Source organism: Aythya marila (assembly GCF_965140915.1).
Source record: "Aythya marila genome assembly, chromosome: Z".
Lineage (NCBI taxonomy): Eukaryota > Metazoa > Chordata > Aves > Anseriformes > Anatidae > Aythya > Aythya marila.
In genome coordinates this window covers 69,717,143-69,732,769 of record NC_139080.1, presented here as the reverse complement: position 1 = coordinate 69,732,769, position 15,627 = coordinate 69,717,143, and the positions used below count along the sequence as shown (strand labels likewise).

The 15,627-nt window shown below is 39.5% G+C and overlaps 1 protein-coding gene across 3 annotated transcripts in view; it reads left to right on the top strand.

The window, feature by feature from the left end:
• ACO1 (aconitase 1) overlaps positions 1-15,543 on the top strand; it is a 340,782-nt gene extending 325,239 nt beyond the window's left edge. For all 3 annotated transcript variants that reach the window (XM_082783279.1, XM_082783278.1, XM_082783280.1), the window contains exons 7-21: positions 55-194; positions 1,254-1,425; positions 1,899-1,999; positions 3,003-3,119; positions 4,348-4,507; positions 7,709-7,844; positions 8,371-8,455; positions 8,724-8,880; positions 9,433-9,557; positions 10,323-10,427; positions 11,112-11,254; positions 12,472-12,619; positions 13,034-13,156; positions 14,146-14,331; positions 15,117-15,543. In XM_082783279.1, coding sequence (XP_082639405.1) covers positions 55-194; positions 1,254-1,425; positions 1,899-1,999; positions 3,003-3,119; positions 4,348-4,507; positions 7,709-7,844; positions 8,371-8,455; positions 8,724-8,880; positions 9,433-9,557; positions 10,323-10,427; positions 11,112-11,254; positions 12,472-12,619; positions 13,034-13,156; positions 14,146-14,331; positions 15,117-15,230 — 2,012 coding nt within the window. In that variant the 3' untranslated portion in view covers positions 15,231-15,543. The remainder of the gene's footprint in view (positions 1-54; positions 195-1,253; positions 1,426-1,898; positions 2,000-3,002; positions 3,120-4,347; positions 4,508-7,708; positions 7,845-8,370; positions 8,456-8,723; positions 8,881-9,432; positions 9,558-10,322; positions 10,428-11,111; positions 11,255-12,471; positions 12,620-13,033; positions 13,157-14,145; positions 14,332-15,116) is intronic.
• Positions 15,544-15,627: the final 84 nt, after the last annotated feature.

Genomic DNA, 15,627 nt, shown 5'->3' with positions numbered 1-15,627 from the left:
TTGACACTTCTCTATCTTTTGGATGATCTGATTGTGTAATTCTGTTGCACCCAGGTGTTGGTGGCATTGAAGCAGAAGCAGTGATGTTGGGCCAGCCAATTAGCATGGTGCTTCCTGAGGTGGTTGGCTATAAGCTGTTAGGAAACCCTCAGCCACTGGTAACATCCACTGACATAGTGCTCACCATTACCAAGGTAATGAACATGTCTGCTGTTTTATTGTTTTTGCTGGAAGCTGTGCATGTACTCTAAGACAGAGCTGCTGTGCTGCATACTTAGGAGGCCTCTTTGTACTTCCATGTAGTCATTTTGGTCTTTTTTGTTTCTTTGTTTTTTAAGCTTTGTTGCTCTGTGGGTTGGAATCAACTGCCCAAAGACAACTGTGAATTTGCTATGTAAATCTGTTTCCCAAAAGCCAGATAAAATAGAACACAGAGCTGATACCTCACTGCCAGTTCAATTCCTCATGTACAGACCTATTTAGGAACAGCAAAGCTTGTAAAAGGTTTTCGATTCTTTATCACCTCAAAATAAACATGATGACTCTTTATTTGAATGCCTTGCTTAGAATAATGTAATGTAAAACCTGAAAACAGGAAGTGGTGCAGCCTGATTTCTTTGATTTACAGGTATTTGGCTCACATACTCATAATTTGGTCACAAGTCACGTAGTAAATAAAAATATTAAGTGTATTACTGGGTCAGCAGTACCGTTAAGTGGGAGCTCAGAAATCTGGTACTTATAATATATCTTTATATTTATATTATACTTATATTATACTTATATTTATATTCATCCTGGAATGCTGGCTGTAGAAAGAACCTCCAGCTTAGGAAAGTTGACCTTCTGAGTTCATCCAGATGTTGTATATTTTCAAACATTTACAGTTTGTTTTGTGTACTTGTGCAGCTGGTTCCTCCTGTTTCCCCATCTTTCAGGGTTTACTGGAAAAGGAGACCACACTTTTCGTCCCTTGGAAAGTCATGTTAAGATAAACGCAGTTGTTCAAAGATAGACTCTAGTTTAATTGAGAAGAAGAGCAAGTTCAAAAGGAATACATCCCTGTGCTGTATCTTATTGAAATTTCACATCTCTGAATCCTCATCTTTGTGAAATCTTTCCTAAGGGTTCTATAGCTATTTGAAACCAGGAGACTTTGGCAAACTAAATCACAAAGTCAAAAGCAGGACTTCCTACCTTACATAGACAGGTCATTACCTAGCAATGATATAGTCACTGTATTTTTATAACAGCACCTTCGCCAAGTTGGAGTTGTGGGTAAATTCGTGGAGTTTTTTGGTCCTGGTGTAGCCCAGCTCTCAATTGCTGACCGAGCCACCATTGCCAACATGTGTCCGGAGTATGGAGCAACAGCTGCCTACTTCCCAGTGGATGATATTAGCATTGGGTACCTGGTGCAAACTGGTGAGTTGTAACAGAAACTAAAGGTGGAATTGAAAGCAGGGATCCCAAGTCTGTATGGTACAGTCAACGACACTGTTGAATCAGGTGGAGCCTTATAAACTTGAGTGCTTTTTAATCCAAATATTTACTTTTTCAAGCTGTTTCTTGCTTAGCATCCATGTTTCTGAAGAGCCAAATTTTAGATTGTTTTCCAACTATCTGCTTAGCGCTGCTTGAAGCTAGACTGTCCAGATTACAGAAGCAATAACCTAAGCTTTTGTTCCGCAAAAGCCACTAAGTCTGCTCAGTTGCTTTGTTCCTAGCGAGTCCCTAACATTTGCACCAAAAGAGTGTTTTTGTGCAATTTATGGTGTGATCAGTGTGAAATAGCCTTAGTCATGCATTTTTACTTTCTGTTATATATGAATTCCTGTTTCATTTGTTTCATTTGCTTTTTTTTTTTTTTCCCCTGCTATATCTGGCTTTTACCTTAGGCCGTGATAAAGAGAAAGTTATGTGCACAAAAAGGTATCTCGAGGCTGTGGGAATGCTAAGAGATTTCAAAAATTCCTCTCAGGATCCAGACTTCACACAGGTTAGAAGTTACTGCCTTTTGGCTCCTTATTTTATATCTTGCTATATTTTAATATAACTATTGTCTGTTTTTCACAGAAACTAAAAATAATCAAGGGACTTTTTATCCTTCTATTCCTTTGGCTTGATCTGCACAACAGTCTTACTCCACTGGGCTCTGAGTTGAGTCAGCTGGTCTCCAGGTGTGAAAATGCAGGCATCAGTATAGACTGGCTGTCTGTTGAGCTGTAGCTGGTGCAGATACCATGACTGGTTCCATGGTGTTATAAGAATTTCAGTCCAGACTTGAACAGAGCTCTTGAAGATGGTGTGGATGTGGTCTCTGTAGGCCTTGTCCCAGGTTTACTGTTCGTACATTCAGCAACATATTTTACTGTGTGAATCAGGACAATTAGAAGCTCTGTTTGGTAACTGCAGACCACACAAGTTGTATTCTATGAAAGAAAATCAAGATCTTAGTTTTTGTCTAAATATAATAAATAAATAAATAACAAATATAATAAAAAAAAATAAAATGGAAATAAACTACAAAAACAAAGATGAAACATGGATGAGGAGTAAGAAAATAGGATAATCTCTAATGCTTCACAGTAGACTGTGAACATTTTCCCTAGAATCAAGACAAATAGTCTGGTCTGGTTTATGGCAATACCAGGATTTCTCCGCATCATTGTTTTATGAAAAGAACCCTGCTGCTAACATGTGAAAGGACTTAATTCTCAAAAAGATGTACGTTGTTCAGATGCTTCAGTCACGCATCCATTTTTCAATAACTGGGCTACTTTTGAGAGCCATACCTGGGAGCAAGCAGGGTCTAAAAGTAGAACTGTTCCTTTGCTTTTGATCTTTCCCTTCTCATATGTCTCAGATAATTTCTACAAAAAATAATACAAAATTTTCAGATTTAGCCTTGATTCAACAGCAGAGGCAAGTACACCTGTGGCTTAACTGGCTTCAGCATGTTATGCAGTACTGAACCCCTCTCTGTTTCTCTTACTGAATAGGTTGTTGAGTTGGATCTTCATACTGTTGTGCCTTGCTGCAGTGGACCAAAAAGACCCCAGGACAAAGTTGCTGTGTCAGATATGAAGAAGGACTTTGAGACTTGTCTAGGAGCGAAGGTAGGGACTAGGAACATTTGGATCTACAAAGTCATATGTGCTTCTAAAAACACATTTTGAGGAACTACATGTTGAGGTTAACTAGTGAGCTCTTTGCTTGCCTATTTAAAAAGTGAATGAGATCGTTTGGTGCTTGAATGCAGTTCAGAAAATGACATCAGTGTTCATTTTGTGTATTCCTCTCACATGAAAGCGTTCCTTTTCTACTGAAGTATGAGTTCCTTCTGATTTTAGACAGCTCTTAGGCCCAATGTGTGTTCAGTGTGCAGAAGGGATTTCTGAAATAACTACATTGGGTATTAGTAGTAGAGGGGTGAAGTAGATAATGCACTGACCTGTGTGCTAACTGCCCAGCTCTACGTCCAGCTTTCCAAGCGGGTTATGCTCTGAGCTCCACAAGGTAGTTTTGCTTCCAGTATTCAAATTAGATTGAGCAGTTCAATACTGCTTCTGTCTCCATGTCTCTTCCGCGTTGGTGATAAAGACAGAAAAAAAGACATTTTGAGAAATAAATACTTCTTCTACCTCATCCAGTCAAAAATAGGCATTGAAAGAAGAGCAAAATTTTATTTTGAATCAATATGCCCAGACATGCAAGTTTCCAAAACCAGTTTGAATCCTTCCCTGACATAGTTATCCTCTCTGGTAACCTTATACAGTAACCTTACCTGTTAGATGGCAGTACAGAACTCTAGTGATGTAAATGAAGAAACTTAAAACTGCAGTGAGTCTCATAATTTTTGATTTGTTACATGTTCCAAACTTAATTAAGCGGCCTTATCCTTCCCAATCTCTAAGCATAACGTTTTATGCTGCAAACAGTGGCTGCTTGTTCTTTATCAGATTTGCCTCTCAAGTCAGCTTGCAGCATAGGTTTGTGCTGTTTGATACTCACAGTTTAAAAATCTGACGTGTTACAGCTGAAATCTTAGGACTAGATTTTATCACAAGACTAGCCTGACGAGTCTTTGCTTTCCGATGTGTGGTCAGGAATCTGGTGCAAGTGGAGCTAGAAGCATCTGAGCACCAGTAAACAGAGAATGGGATATAGATCTCATGGAAATGATTTTTGTCCACTACTTTGACCAGAGATGCAAGCTTTCACCATCAGTGCAAGTAATTGGTGTGACTAACACACACTTCTCATTGATGAAGTTCGCATCTCATTGCTAATTTCCAGTCAAAATATTAACGACATCCTTTGTATTCTTCCTTTCTCCTCTTACAGCAAGGCTTCAAGGGATTCCAGATTGCCCCAGATCGACACAACAGTGTAATGAAATTTAATTTTGAGGGCTGTGACTTTGAGCTCACTCATGGTTCCGTAGTGATCGCTGCCATTACGAGCTGTACTAACACCAGTAACCCCTCAGTTATGTTGGGAGCAGGTAAGTACATTTGCTCAGTTTTATGCAGAGTAGTTTCTCCGTGGCTCTGGCTGTGTGTTGTGAAGATTCAAATACATCACTGATGCTGTTTTCTTCATTTGGCATGCTAAAACAGAGATTAGTCCCTAAGGGGTAGCAGAATAAATTCTGGAAATAGTAGCTGGAAATGTGAGTTGAAGAAAACGTACTTTTCCTGCACTGTCTTCTCTACAGGACAAGCTGGAACTGAATTAACCAGCACAGAAACAGCTATAAAGCTCTTCTGTGACTGGAGCTGAGGAGAGGCTATTGAAAGTCAGAGAGCCACAAGAAAAGGGACAGTAAAGAAGGGTCTGTGAGTTTAAGACTGGAGGTACTCTTATCTACCAGCAGACTACAGAAAATACTCTTAGCTAGAGATGTATTGAGCTGTCAGTGCAGGAGTCTGAGGGCACCTGGGGACAAGCAAAGGAGGAAAACTGCGTTCTCTGGGATTTCTGTCTTTCAGAGCTTTGTCATTTTCACATTAACTGCATCCAAGAAGTGGTCAGAGGTGTACTTTGTCCCCCACTCTTGTGCTTATCACTGATCAAACACTATAATACAGTTAGTATGAATTTGTTGCACAAAATTTCAAGTCATAAAAAGCAGTTACATTTTGGTGGCAGAACATGGTTCATTTCTAACCTGTACAGTGTAAGCTGAAAACTGCTCATTGCAAATGTGTGCTTCTGGCAAGAAAGTATGAATGGAGTCAGCTGAGTGGGCTTGGACTGTCTTAGCCCAGTTCATCTCCCTTTCTCAGGTTCTTCAATATATGTCAACGTGTATTTCGTTCTCTCCTTTGCAAATATGTGCACAGAAGTTACCTGCCACTGTTAAGATCGTCACTACGTTAGGGCTTCCTAGTTTGTAAGACTGTAGGATGTAAGCTTATTTTTTACAAAAATCTGAATGAATGTGTAATGAGTAATACAAGAGAGGATGTCTGAAGTTTCTTTAATTTCTCTTGAGTTCCTGTGTGGTGCTGGAAAAATCTTAATCTTGTGGACAACCTCTAACAACAGTCACTTTGTGTCTCGTTTGTCTGTGATGTGACCTGTCCTTGGGCTAGCATCTTTCTCTGGGATTCTGCAGTATCAGTAGCTCACCCCTTTCACAGGCATGATCTGTCTTTTAATTCCAACAAGCAGGGAATGGGATGATCACCTTCCAGAAGCTGGGAGATGGGAAAGGGAGAGAAGACTCTTTCTTAGTCCTTTGAGAGGAACAAAATTAAAGTCTCTCAATTCACCTGCCCGTGACAGGACAACCAAATCAGCACTCTTTTTCTCAGGTCCATCCTGATCATGATCACAGAAGTTGAGCTGTGTTTATTTCTTCTGAGGATCAACAAGTAGGTTTCCTCCAGGCAGACTCTCCTTACTCTGTCTTGTTCCTTTAGTTCCAGGTGGGTGTATCCCTCAGTTGTTCCACCAGCACAGGGCACAGTTTCCTTAGGTGTTTGGCTCCCAGCCTAATGGTGTGCATTTTTACCCTCTCCTCTGCGGCAGTGGTGATGCTGATCTTTCAGCTTGCTCAGCTTAATAGCTCTAAGGGTTTAACATGCAGAAAGCTCTGCAGCTGCAAATGAAGTTGGTACTTTGAACATGTTCACTGTAACATAGTGCACAGCAACCAGTTCTGCTGCCTTTCCATACAGCGAGCAGCACTTAAGCTTTGACTTTGTAAAGAGGGGAAGAAAAATTCTCTCAGTCTCTGGTGACTGTGCACTGTGATGTTTAGAACCCTCAGAGATGCTCACAGAAAAGATGATCATTCCACTTTCAAAGTGGGATTTCAAATTAAATTAAATAAAACATTCGGTGCACCAACACTTACTAAACAAGCTAAGAGAAATCCAGAATATGAATAGCTGTTTCAAACAACAACAGTGTATCCTGTGCGCTAAATGGTATTTGAGGGTTGTGTGTCTGTGGGAACAATGAGTGTATGTTATAGAAGCTTTGTCAGCCTAATCTGACTCTAAAAAAGTTTTGGACTAAGGTTGCTCAAAGTAACTTAAGTTCTATCATTTCCTTGCCTTTTAGTGTTTGACTTTGCATTCTTTTTAGAGGTGGTATTTGCAGGAAAACGGAAGCCAGCACTTTCAGACAGGCTCTCAGGTTCAAGAATCATTATCTTGATCATGGTCACCTTTTGAAAGTTACCCAAGAGAACTGGAAAGCTCCAGTTTCCACAGCTTTCTCTGACACCTACGAAGCTTCAGCAATTTCAGGGATAGAACTTTTTTTTTTTTAAATATATTATCTACCTTTATGCCTCCAAATCTAATAGTCTAGTCCTTCTCACAGCACCGAAAGTGAAGGTCTCCAGGTCATGTCTAACACAGCTGCCAAATGGTCGACAGAAACAAACCAGTTTGATGATATCTTTCTGCTGGAGATGATGTTGGATCAAAGCAAAGATGACGTCTATTTTCTTATCTAAGTGGGTGTGTGAGAGAGAAAATGAGGCATGGGAATACGAAGTTTTGCATAGTTCGCATAGTTGCTGCTCGTTTTATGTCCATCCTGGGAAAGAGCTGGAGACGATTTGTTTTCTGAACATTCCTCTGCATATGGCCTGTTCATTTAAAAGGAAGAAGGTCAGGGTAAATATGTTTTTGGCAACTTAATCACCTCTATGCACATTACAAATCAGGAGTAGTAAAACAGCACTCCTGTAACAAGCTGCAGATTGTGAGATAGCTTGTTTGTGACAAGGGCCAGAGTTTCTGCCCTGAGATGCAGATGGTAACGATTGTACCAAGCCATATACTGGTAGTTATTTCAGCTCTGGGTCAGTAGACAGCTGTAAGTGGGAAGGTAACAATCCTTCATTGCACTTTCTGTGAGATGTTTGTCTGGTGGCTGATGTTCACTTAACTGTTTGAGTTCTGGATGTCTACATGTTGCCCCAGTGTGAGTGCACCTTGGCAAATGCAACTTCATGTGGCTTTCCAGTGGAGCAGAAATTGCAGGCTGGATTTACAGTACGGCAGAACACTTGAGCTCTAGCTGGTTCCTCAGGGATTAGTGCTGTAGTTAGCTGTGCCATTTCATTGCTGGAAATTGAATCATTTCTGTTTTCCAGCTATTTAATGGCACTGCTGTTGATCTGTTTATCCACCGAACTATATTACTTCCAGGAAAAACTACAACTATCATTTTCATTTTTCAGGATTGCTTGCTAAGAAAGCTGTTGAAGCTGGTTTGACAGTGAAGCCATACATTAAAACCAGCCTGTCCCCGGGAAGTGGAGTTGTTACTTACTATCTGAGGGAGAGTGGAGTTATGAGTTACCTTTCTAAACTGGGGTAAGAGCACTTTTCTTACTGTTGTCCAATGGCTGCTTAACTGCACTGACAAGTGCTGCAACAGAACAACCACTTCTTTGCACAACTTAAAAGCTATGTCAGGTGCCCTACGGCGTGATCCTGCACAAGTTAACGCGTTGCTGTTGTGCTGGCTGACTTTGTGGTAACTTGGAAGAGTGATTGCTGCATTCTATAGCTTCTTGAAGGCTCATGTTCTTACACAGGAAATTTTTTTTTTTTTTTTCCCAGAATAATGATTTTTAAATAGCACAAATGGCAAAATATTATAGTCTATCTTGCTAGGTAAAACATTTTCCTGCTCTTCACTCTGTTCACTCTGTGTACCTGGAGAATCATTGCAATGATAAAAATGGAGCATTCTTAAAAATTCTGTTTGCAGTAGCAATTTATTTGTTAAAACTGAACATCTTCTGAAAGTAACCCCACCCAATTACTTAGTTAAACACCTTACTACAAAATTTCTTTTTTTTTTTTTTTTTGCTCATGATTTCTGTACTCTGACTAGGTTTGATGTGGTGGGTTATGGCTGTATGACTTGTATTGGCAACAGTGGGCCCCTACCAGACTCCGTTGTTGAGGCCATTACGCAGGTATGCATCAGTCAGATTTTCCTGTGCAGTTTATTTAGATAAGTTGTTCTCTGTTTTGTGCTGTACTTGAGCTAAACCTTCTCACCTGCATGCAAAGTAAATTCAGTTTATATTCAATTTTCTATGGGAGGTGCTTTGGGGTCTTGTGGAAGGAGAGAGCTGTGTGACTGTCCAGTTGTTGGTGTTGCAGCACAGGACAGCTCTGCAGACCTGTTGTGCATGTGGAGTCTGCAAGCTCTGCAGCTTCCTTTATCTCAAATTCTTGCAGGGAGACCTTGTAGCAGTGGGTGTACTGTCTGGCAATAGGAATTTCGAAGGGCGTGTCCATCCCAACACCCGTGCTAACTACCTGGCCTCCCCACCACTAGTGATTGCCTACGCAATTGCAGGGACCATCCGGATCGACTTTGAGAAAGAGCCTTTGGGTAAGACACTGCTGGGATGCTTATAAATGGAACCCGTTGGAATTGAGCTCTTCAGAAATGCTTGTCCTGTGGAGATGCTTCAAATGCCTGAGTATATGCCTCTGGGATACAAAGCATACCAAGTGTTAAGCAACAGAGTAATAATGGAGTCTGTATGTTGGAAGAAGGGAAAAAATAGGTCTGACCAATATTTTGATTTGTTGGGGGATATTTTAATTATATCTGGGTGATGGCCTCTCATGAACAGCCTGACCTTGCAGACTTTCTTTGAGTAGACGGTTCAACTCAAGACCCTTTCTAACCTAAATTTTCCTTCAAGTCATTCTGGCAGACTAGTGGAAGTCGCAGAAGAAAAAAAAAAAAAAAAAAGACATTATCAAGGCCCTCTTCTGTCAGTCTTGTAGATGAAAAAGAGTGCTTCTCATGAGTCCTGGTTAGGCTAGAAGGACCACATAACTGAAGGACATGACAAGATATACTTTTCTTTTTCTTTCTTTCTTTCTTTTTAATGGAACATTTATAGAACAGATATAACAATACCAATTTCTACAGGAATAAATGCTTCGGGAAAGAAGATTTTCCTAAAAGACATCTGGCCAACACGAGATGAGATTCAGGCTGTTGAGCGTCAGTTTGTTATTCCTGGGATGTTCAAGGAGGTCTACCAAAAAATAGAGGTGAATTAATCCTCAGGGAAGTGGTTTGATTGATGTGCTGTGCTATTCTGAAGAGGTCAGATAAGGTGGTCTTGGCAATGAAATGAATATTTTCCTTCTGTTCCTGTTGCTGTCATGTAGTTCATGACAAGTGTTGAAATGAGATTTTATTTTATTTTTTTTATTTTTGTAATGGCTTCTGGTTAGTTAATTGGTTCTTATAGCGAGTCACATCCTGTAAATTGCTTCTTAATGATTTTCTAATGTAATGTGGAGATGATGGGCTCTAAACAGTAATTCCAGGCTGATATTAGAAGGTGAGATATTCCAGCCTCACAAATACTTCTTCCTGAGCTGACAAAATTCATCTGCATTACCTAATACCATTCATGCCAGAGGAGAACTTGTGCTTGGTAATATCTTTCTGCAGGTCTTCCTCAAGTGGTAAAACAAAATGTTCTTTAGGTTTACATGTTAGGAAAGCTTAAGGTTAGTGATAAATACACTTGAGAGTTATAAAGTGCTATCTGTAAACATACCACAGACAAATGTCAGAAAACTGGATAAGCAGCTCTTCTGTAAGTTAGGGAGGGTACTTGATTTTAATAGGATAGGTAGAATCATTTGAAAAAAAATAATAATTATAATGTCATAAGAACTTCCCATAGTGCAAATGCAAGACTTCTTGCTGAAGTCAAATTTGTGGTTTTACCTGGAATCTGAAATGATTCCATTACTTCTGAAAACTTACAAAATTAATGGGATGTTTTTGTGTGTTTTTTCCAGACAGTAAATGAAGCTTGGAATGCCTTAGAAGCTCCCTCAGACAAGCTATACACTTGGAATCCCAAGTCAACGTACATCAAATCTCCACCTTTCTTTGATGGTCTGGTACGTGCACACTTTCCCTTTGAATCAAGGCAAACTTAATGAATGTTAAAGAGGAAGCAGAGGCACTTTAAGGGGCTTGGGAACATCCACCATAGCCTACTAAGACCTTGTTTCTCAAATGTTAGCATCACACCCATTGTATTCTTTTGAATTCAAAGGCACAAGTGAAAATTGCACTGAAGATTGCAAGGATTCTGTCCCTTCAAGACTTTTGAAAATTCTCCTTTCTTTTTAAGCTGGAGTAGTATTAAGTAGTAATAAAGCAAGTGAAGGAAAAGGAAAAGAACCCAAAGATCTTTCTGTCTTACACTAAATAGTTCAGTGCTCAGATTGCAATTTCAGCACTGTTTAGAAGAAAATGCAAATTTCAGTGTATGCAGATGTCCTGGAATCCGGGATTCATTCATGAACTTCTGTGTTCATGCATGTTCTGTTGAAGCTCCCATCTAACTTTTTTTGCCTCATCTATTTTATACATGCATGAACTTGCTGACAAGCACCCATAGTATCTGGTTTTGTTCAAGAGCACCTGCAATTTTAATAGTGTTTTTTTTTTGTCTTCTAGCTTGTATGAAAAGAGAAGCTCTATTTTGCAAATTTCTATACATATCTTGCCCTTTTGAGAAAGATAATGGAATTATATGTCATGTTTTAATGATTCTCTTTGTATATGTTGTGGCTTAGACTTTGGCTCTTCAGACCCCCAAAACTATAGAAGGTGCTTATGTCCTGTTGAGTTTTGGAGATTCTGTGACAACTGACCACATATCTCCAGCTGGGAATATAGCAAGGAATAGTCCTGCAGCACGTTATTTGACCAGCAGAGGGTAAGCAGTACTTCTTGTGATGTTTACAAATTGATAAGAGGAAACAAGCCACAATTACTACAACATGTTACAGGCACATGTATCTGCTGTCTGTTCACACACACTGAACATTGGATGGTGCCTGGAGAATATGTAAAAGAAGACAGAAAAACATTCCTATCTCTGCTGTTTCAGCAGCTGCCACTGATCCTAAGAGCTTGTGTAGGGTATGCAGATGATATACAGGCAAGCTAAAGGCCTACATATAGAGAGGGGAAGATGATGCTAGTTTTTGTAGTAATTCAACTTGTAAATACGGAAATGAGTATTTTTCTCCCTGTGGTCATATTCCTTGGAGCCAACAACTGATTCTATACTCAGTTCTCTTAGCAAGTGCAGTGATACTGCATATGTGGGATATGAATTACAGAACATCAGGAAGTTTAGGTTTTGGTGCAGCTGCCGTACCTGGGCTTGCTGAGTCTACCTGTTCTGTCTTCACATGTAATATGTTGGGTTTATTCTCTGGATTAATACTTCTTACACCTTCAGTGGTATTTTGAGGGACAGCACTGACATTTTAGAAATGTTTTCACTGCAATAAATCTGGAGAGGAAATTGGTTAAAACTGTGTGGTCTACTGACAAGTAACTGTTTTGGCCTCTTTGGCCCACTACTATCAGTCACTTTGGAATCTAAGTAGTTCCCCCATGTTACAAAACAGATGTTGTATTTCATAGCTGCCTTATGGATATAGCCCAATACAAACAGTCCATTTTTATGTCACATTCCAACATTTTTTTTTCTTTATTAGTTAGGATGGAGTCTTCCCATATTCCTATTTCCAAATGAAATTTTTCTTCCTTAGTTCTAACTTCCAGCAAGGCTTTCTCTTTGCCTTTTAGACATGTAGCACAGTGGTGTATCTATCTTTGACAACGCAGCTATATCTGTGTGTCAGTATCAGAATCTATTTTGTAGGGCAAAGGGTGAGAATGCCATTGAAGCTGCTTTCTGTGCCCAGGCTAAGTAGGCAAACTTTCTCTCTCTCTCTCTCTTTTTTCTTTACTCTTTTTCTTCCAAGAAAACTGTAGAAGTATCAGATAACTGGATATTACTGCCATGATGGGAACTGTTCATATGTGCCTCAGAAACACCAGTTCCTCATTTTACCTTAAAATACAGAGTTCTTCAGTCAAAAACTAACACATTTTCATTTTTCTCTTTTCCGTTAATAGCTTGACTCCTCGAGAGTTCAATTCTTATGGCTCCCGCAGAGGGAATGATGCTGTCATGGCTAGAGGAACCTTTGCAAACATTCGTCTGGTGAACAAATTTATTGATAAACAGGGACCTCAAACTATCCATTTCCCTTCGGGGGAAACGGTAAGTAATACATGCTGCTTTAAGATGAAGCTCACTGATGGCTGAATTAACACTAGCTTTCCTCCTTACAGTTTAAGTCATTTAGTTAAGTGCCTTTTAAGTAAAGCTAATGAGGGGAATGGAGATGTATTGACTTAGGGCAGCAGGTCACACATACCTACATAATGAGGTGCTATCATGCTTATCAGTGGAGAGAATAACCATTGTAGAAGTGACAGTAAAATGTGCAGGTGTGTGGTAGGAATGAGTTCAAGCTAGAAGTCACATAGTGCTGTGTAACAAACATCCTTAACATGCAGCTCGGCAGAAAGTGTGGGCTTCAGCTCTTTATGTGATAACATGTTTTCCTCGTGTCCCCAGAACTGTATTTCTACCCAGAAAAAGTATATAAAGTGTTTGGTATTTTCATTCCAGCTGGATGTGTTTGATGCTGCAGAAAGATACAAGCAGGCTGGCCATCCTCTGATTGTGCTGGCTGGGAAGGAGTATGGTGCAGGAAGTTCCAGAGACTGGGCAGCCAAAGGACCATTCCTCTTGGTGAGTAACTACAGTAAACTAGGAGAAGGACAATATTTGGAAGTTAATTAATCTTTTGTGAAGAGTAGCTTATAACCAGTATCCTGGGTAGCTTGATAGTAAAAGTTAGTTTGAAATATACGTGTCCAAGAGCCACAGCAGAGTTGCAAAGCGATTTAAATAATCATAGAGCCCATTCAGGCAGGAAATCTTGACTGATCTTCATCTAGCCAGAAAGCCCATTTTTCTTTACTGTTGCATCATGCAACCCAGTACACCTTGGGTCTGCTTCCAGGTGCTTTTTTCAGCTTGCTTACCAGGGAAGATAAAAAGTATAAGTGAAGAGTAGTATTAGTGAGCATGAAATTTAGCATTGCTTCAACACGCAGGTTGCAGGAATACTTACCAATATTGTGATAAGATTATAATACTCAGGTACAGTGGAGTATCTGTTTTCTCTGTCCTGTCCTGTACCATTCAGCAGCCTCTCCGAACTCTGATTCAGGTTTTCGCAGTGTGAGATTTTTGAATGCAATAGTTTTGTATATTATTATACAAGGCTTTAGGACAGTTAGTGTTTAAGATTATGTTTGTCTAATTTTTTATTTTTCGCCTTCCTTCAGTAGTGAATTTTTGTCTTAACTGTATTAACATGCAAAAATGTAGAAATCAGTAACACTGCAACCTGGAACATGTACTGTAGGAGGACAACATTGAATTAACAAGACCTAGTGAAATGACTACAGGTGCTCTACATAAAACACATTAAAGAGGTACACAGGATTTCAGAAAAAGTGCCTGTAATTTTTTGACAATCTTTCTTTTAAATATGTTTGGAAATTGACATATAAGCAATTCATTCTAGAGTCTGCTGTTGGACAGACTTATTGCCTCTAACAGTAGCTGGTAAATGAAAGGATGGGAACTCAAACATACCAGTTGCCTTCCTTTGAGCACAGAAAAACTATCTTGAACCATGCAGATAAATATGCATTTTGTGTACTTCCCAGGGTGTCAAGGCTGTGCTTGCTGAAAGCTATGAGAGAATTCACCGGAGTAACCTAGTAGGGATGGGAGTGATTCCTCTGCAGTATTTACCTGGAGAAGATGCGGCGACTTTAGGACTCACGGGAAGGGAGCGTTATACAATTATAATTCCTGAAAAACTAAAACCGCAGATGAACATCCAGATCAAGGTATGAAATGCCTAAGGGCTGAGTGTTCTACAGCACTATGATTTCAACCAAAGTAACTGTCTCTTCAAACAACATGCCTTCCAGTAAGCTTCTCTCTTTTTAGTAAGGGAAGAGAATCAAGACAAAGGCAGAGGGGATGAAAACAGTCATTCTAAGAGAGATTTGTTATGATGGGAGTTAAAAGCAGTATGACCAAACTGTTTCAATCAGCACAAAGTAGTCTATAGCAAGTAGTCTGGAGTAGTCTACAAAAGTTGTTTACATGTATATCTCATTAACTGTCCTGAAATGGAAAAGCCTTGATCCCAATGAATTCATCAGCTTATCTGGAAGAAACTAAATGAGTTTTCATTAAAACTGAAGTAGTTTTATTCACTTCTTGCACTCATCTTTGTGCTTTTCTTATTCCCATGCTAAGCTCGATAGAAAGCTAATGAAATTAGTATTGCTGTTGTACCGTAGCCAGGAAAATGACCATATAGAAAGGGTGATCAGCTTTCATGCCTCTAGGCTTGAAATCAACAATAAATCTAAGAGAGGCAGTAAATGCAATGCAAAGAGTTTGGTTTGTTTCAAACAAACTTCCTCTGAAGCATCTGGCTGTGGTATAGTGTGGCAACTTGTCCTAAAAAAAAACAATCTTACATCTAGTCCCTCTTCACTTTGGCTTTCTATCACAGTTTTTTCTTTTGACTGCAAAACTGTCATAATATCCTCTATCTTATTATTATGTCCTGTAACGTGGAAAGTTCTGCTGCTTGAATGACTCTCTTTGACCCCAACAGCTGGATACTGGGAAAACCTTTCACGCCATCATGAGGTTTGACACTGACGTGGAGCTCACTTACTTCCACAACGGTGGCATTCTGAACTACATGATTCGTAAAATGGCATCCTAATCAAAAGCATTAAGCGAAGCCGTCCAGGTAAAGCCTGCTTCTGGTGAACGCAATAAAACCATGTAGTTATCGTGAATTTAAAAGTGTGAACCATAAAATGAACAGTGTTGCTTGTTTGTTTGTTTGTTTTTTTTAACAAGCTTTTTGAAAGGCTTGTTCACAATGCTGAATGATTCTGTGTATCAGGAAACTGGACACCAGTTTAAGTCTTACCAGTTAAAGAAAACAACCTTTTATTACTTTTGTATGGTGGTTGGCTTGACTTACCTTAGAATACTGTGCAAAAGTCATTAAAATACTGATGGAATCTGTGGATCTGTTGGAGATAATGTGCTGATTTTATATATTTCGTCCATTTACTTTGACTCTGAAGTTCAGTTCTCTGCTCATATCAGTG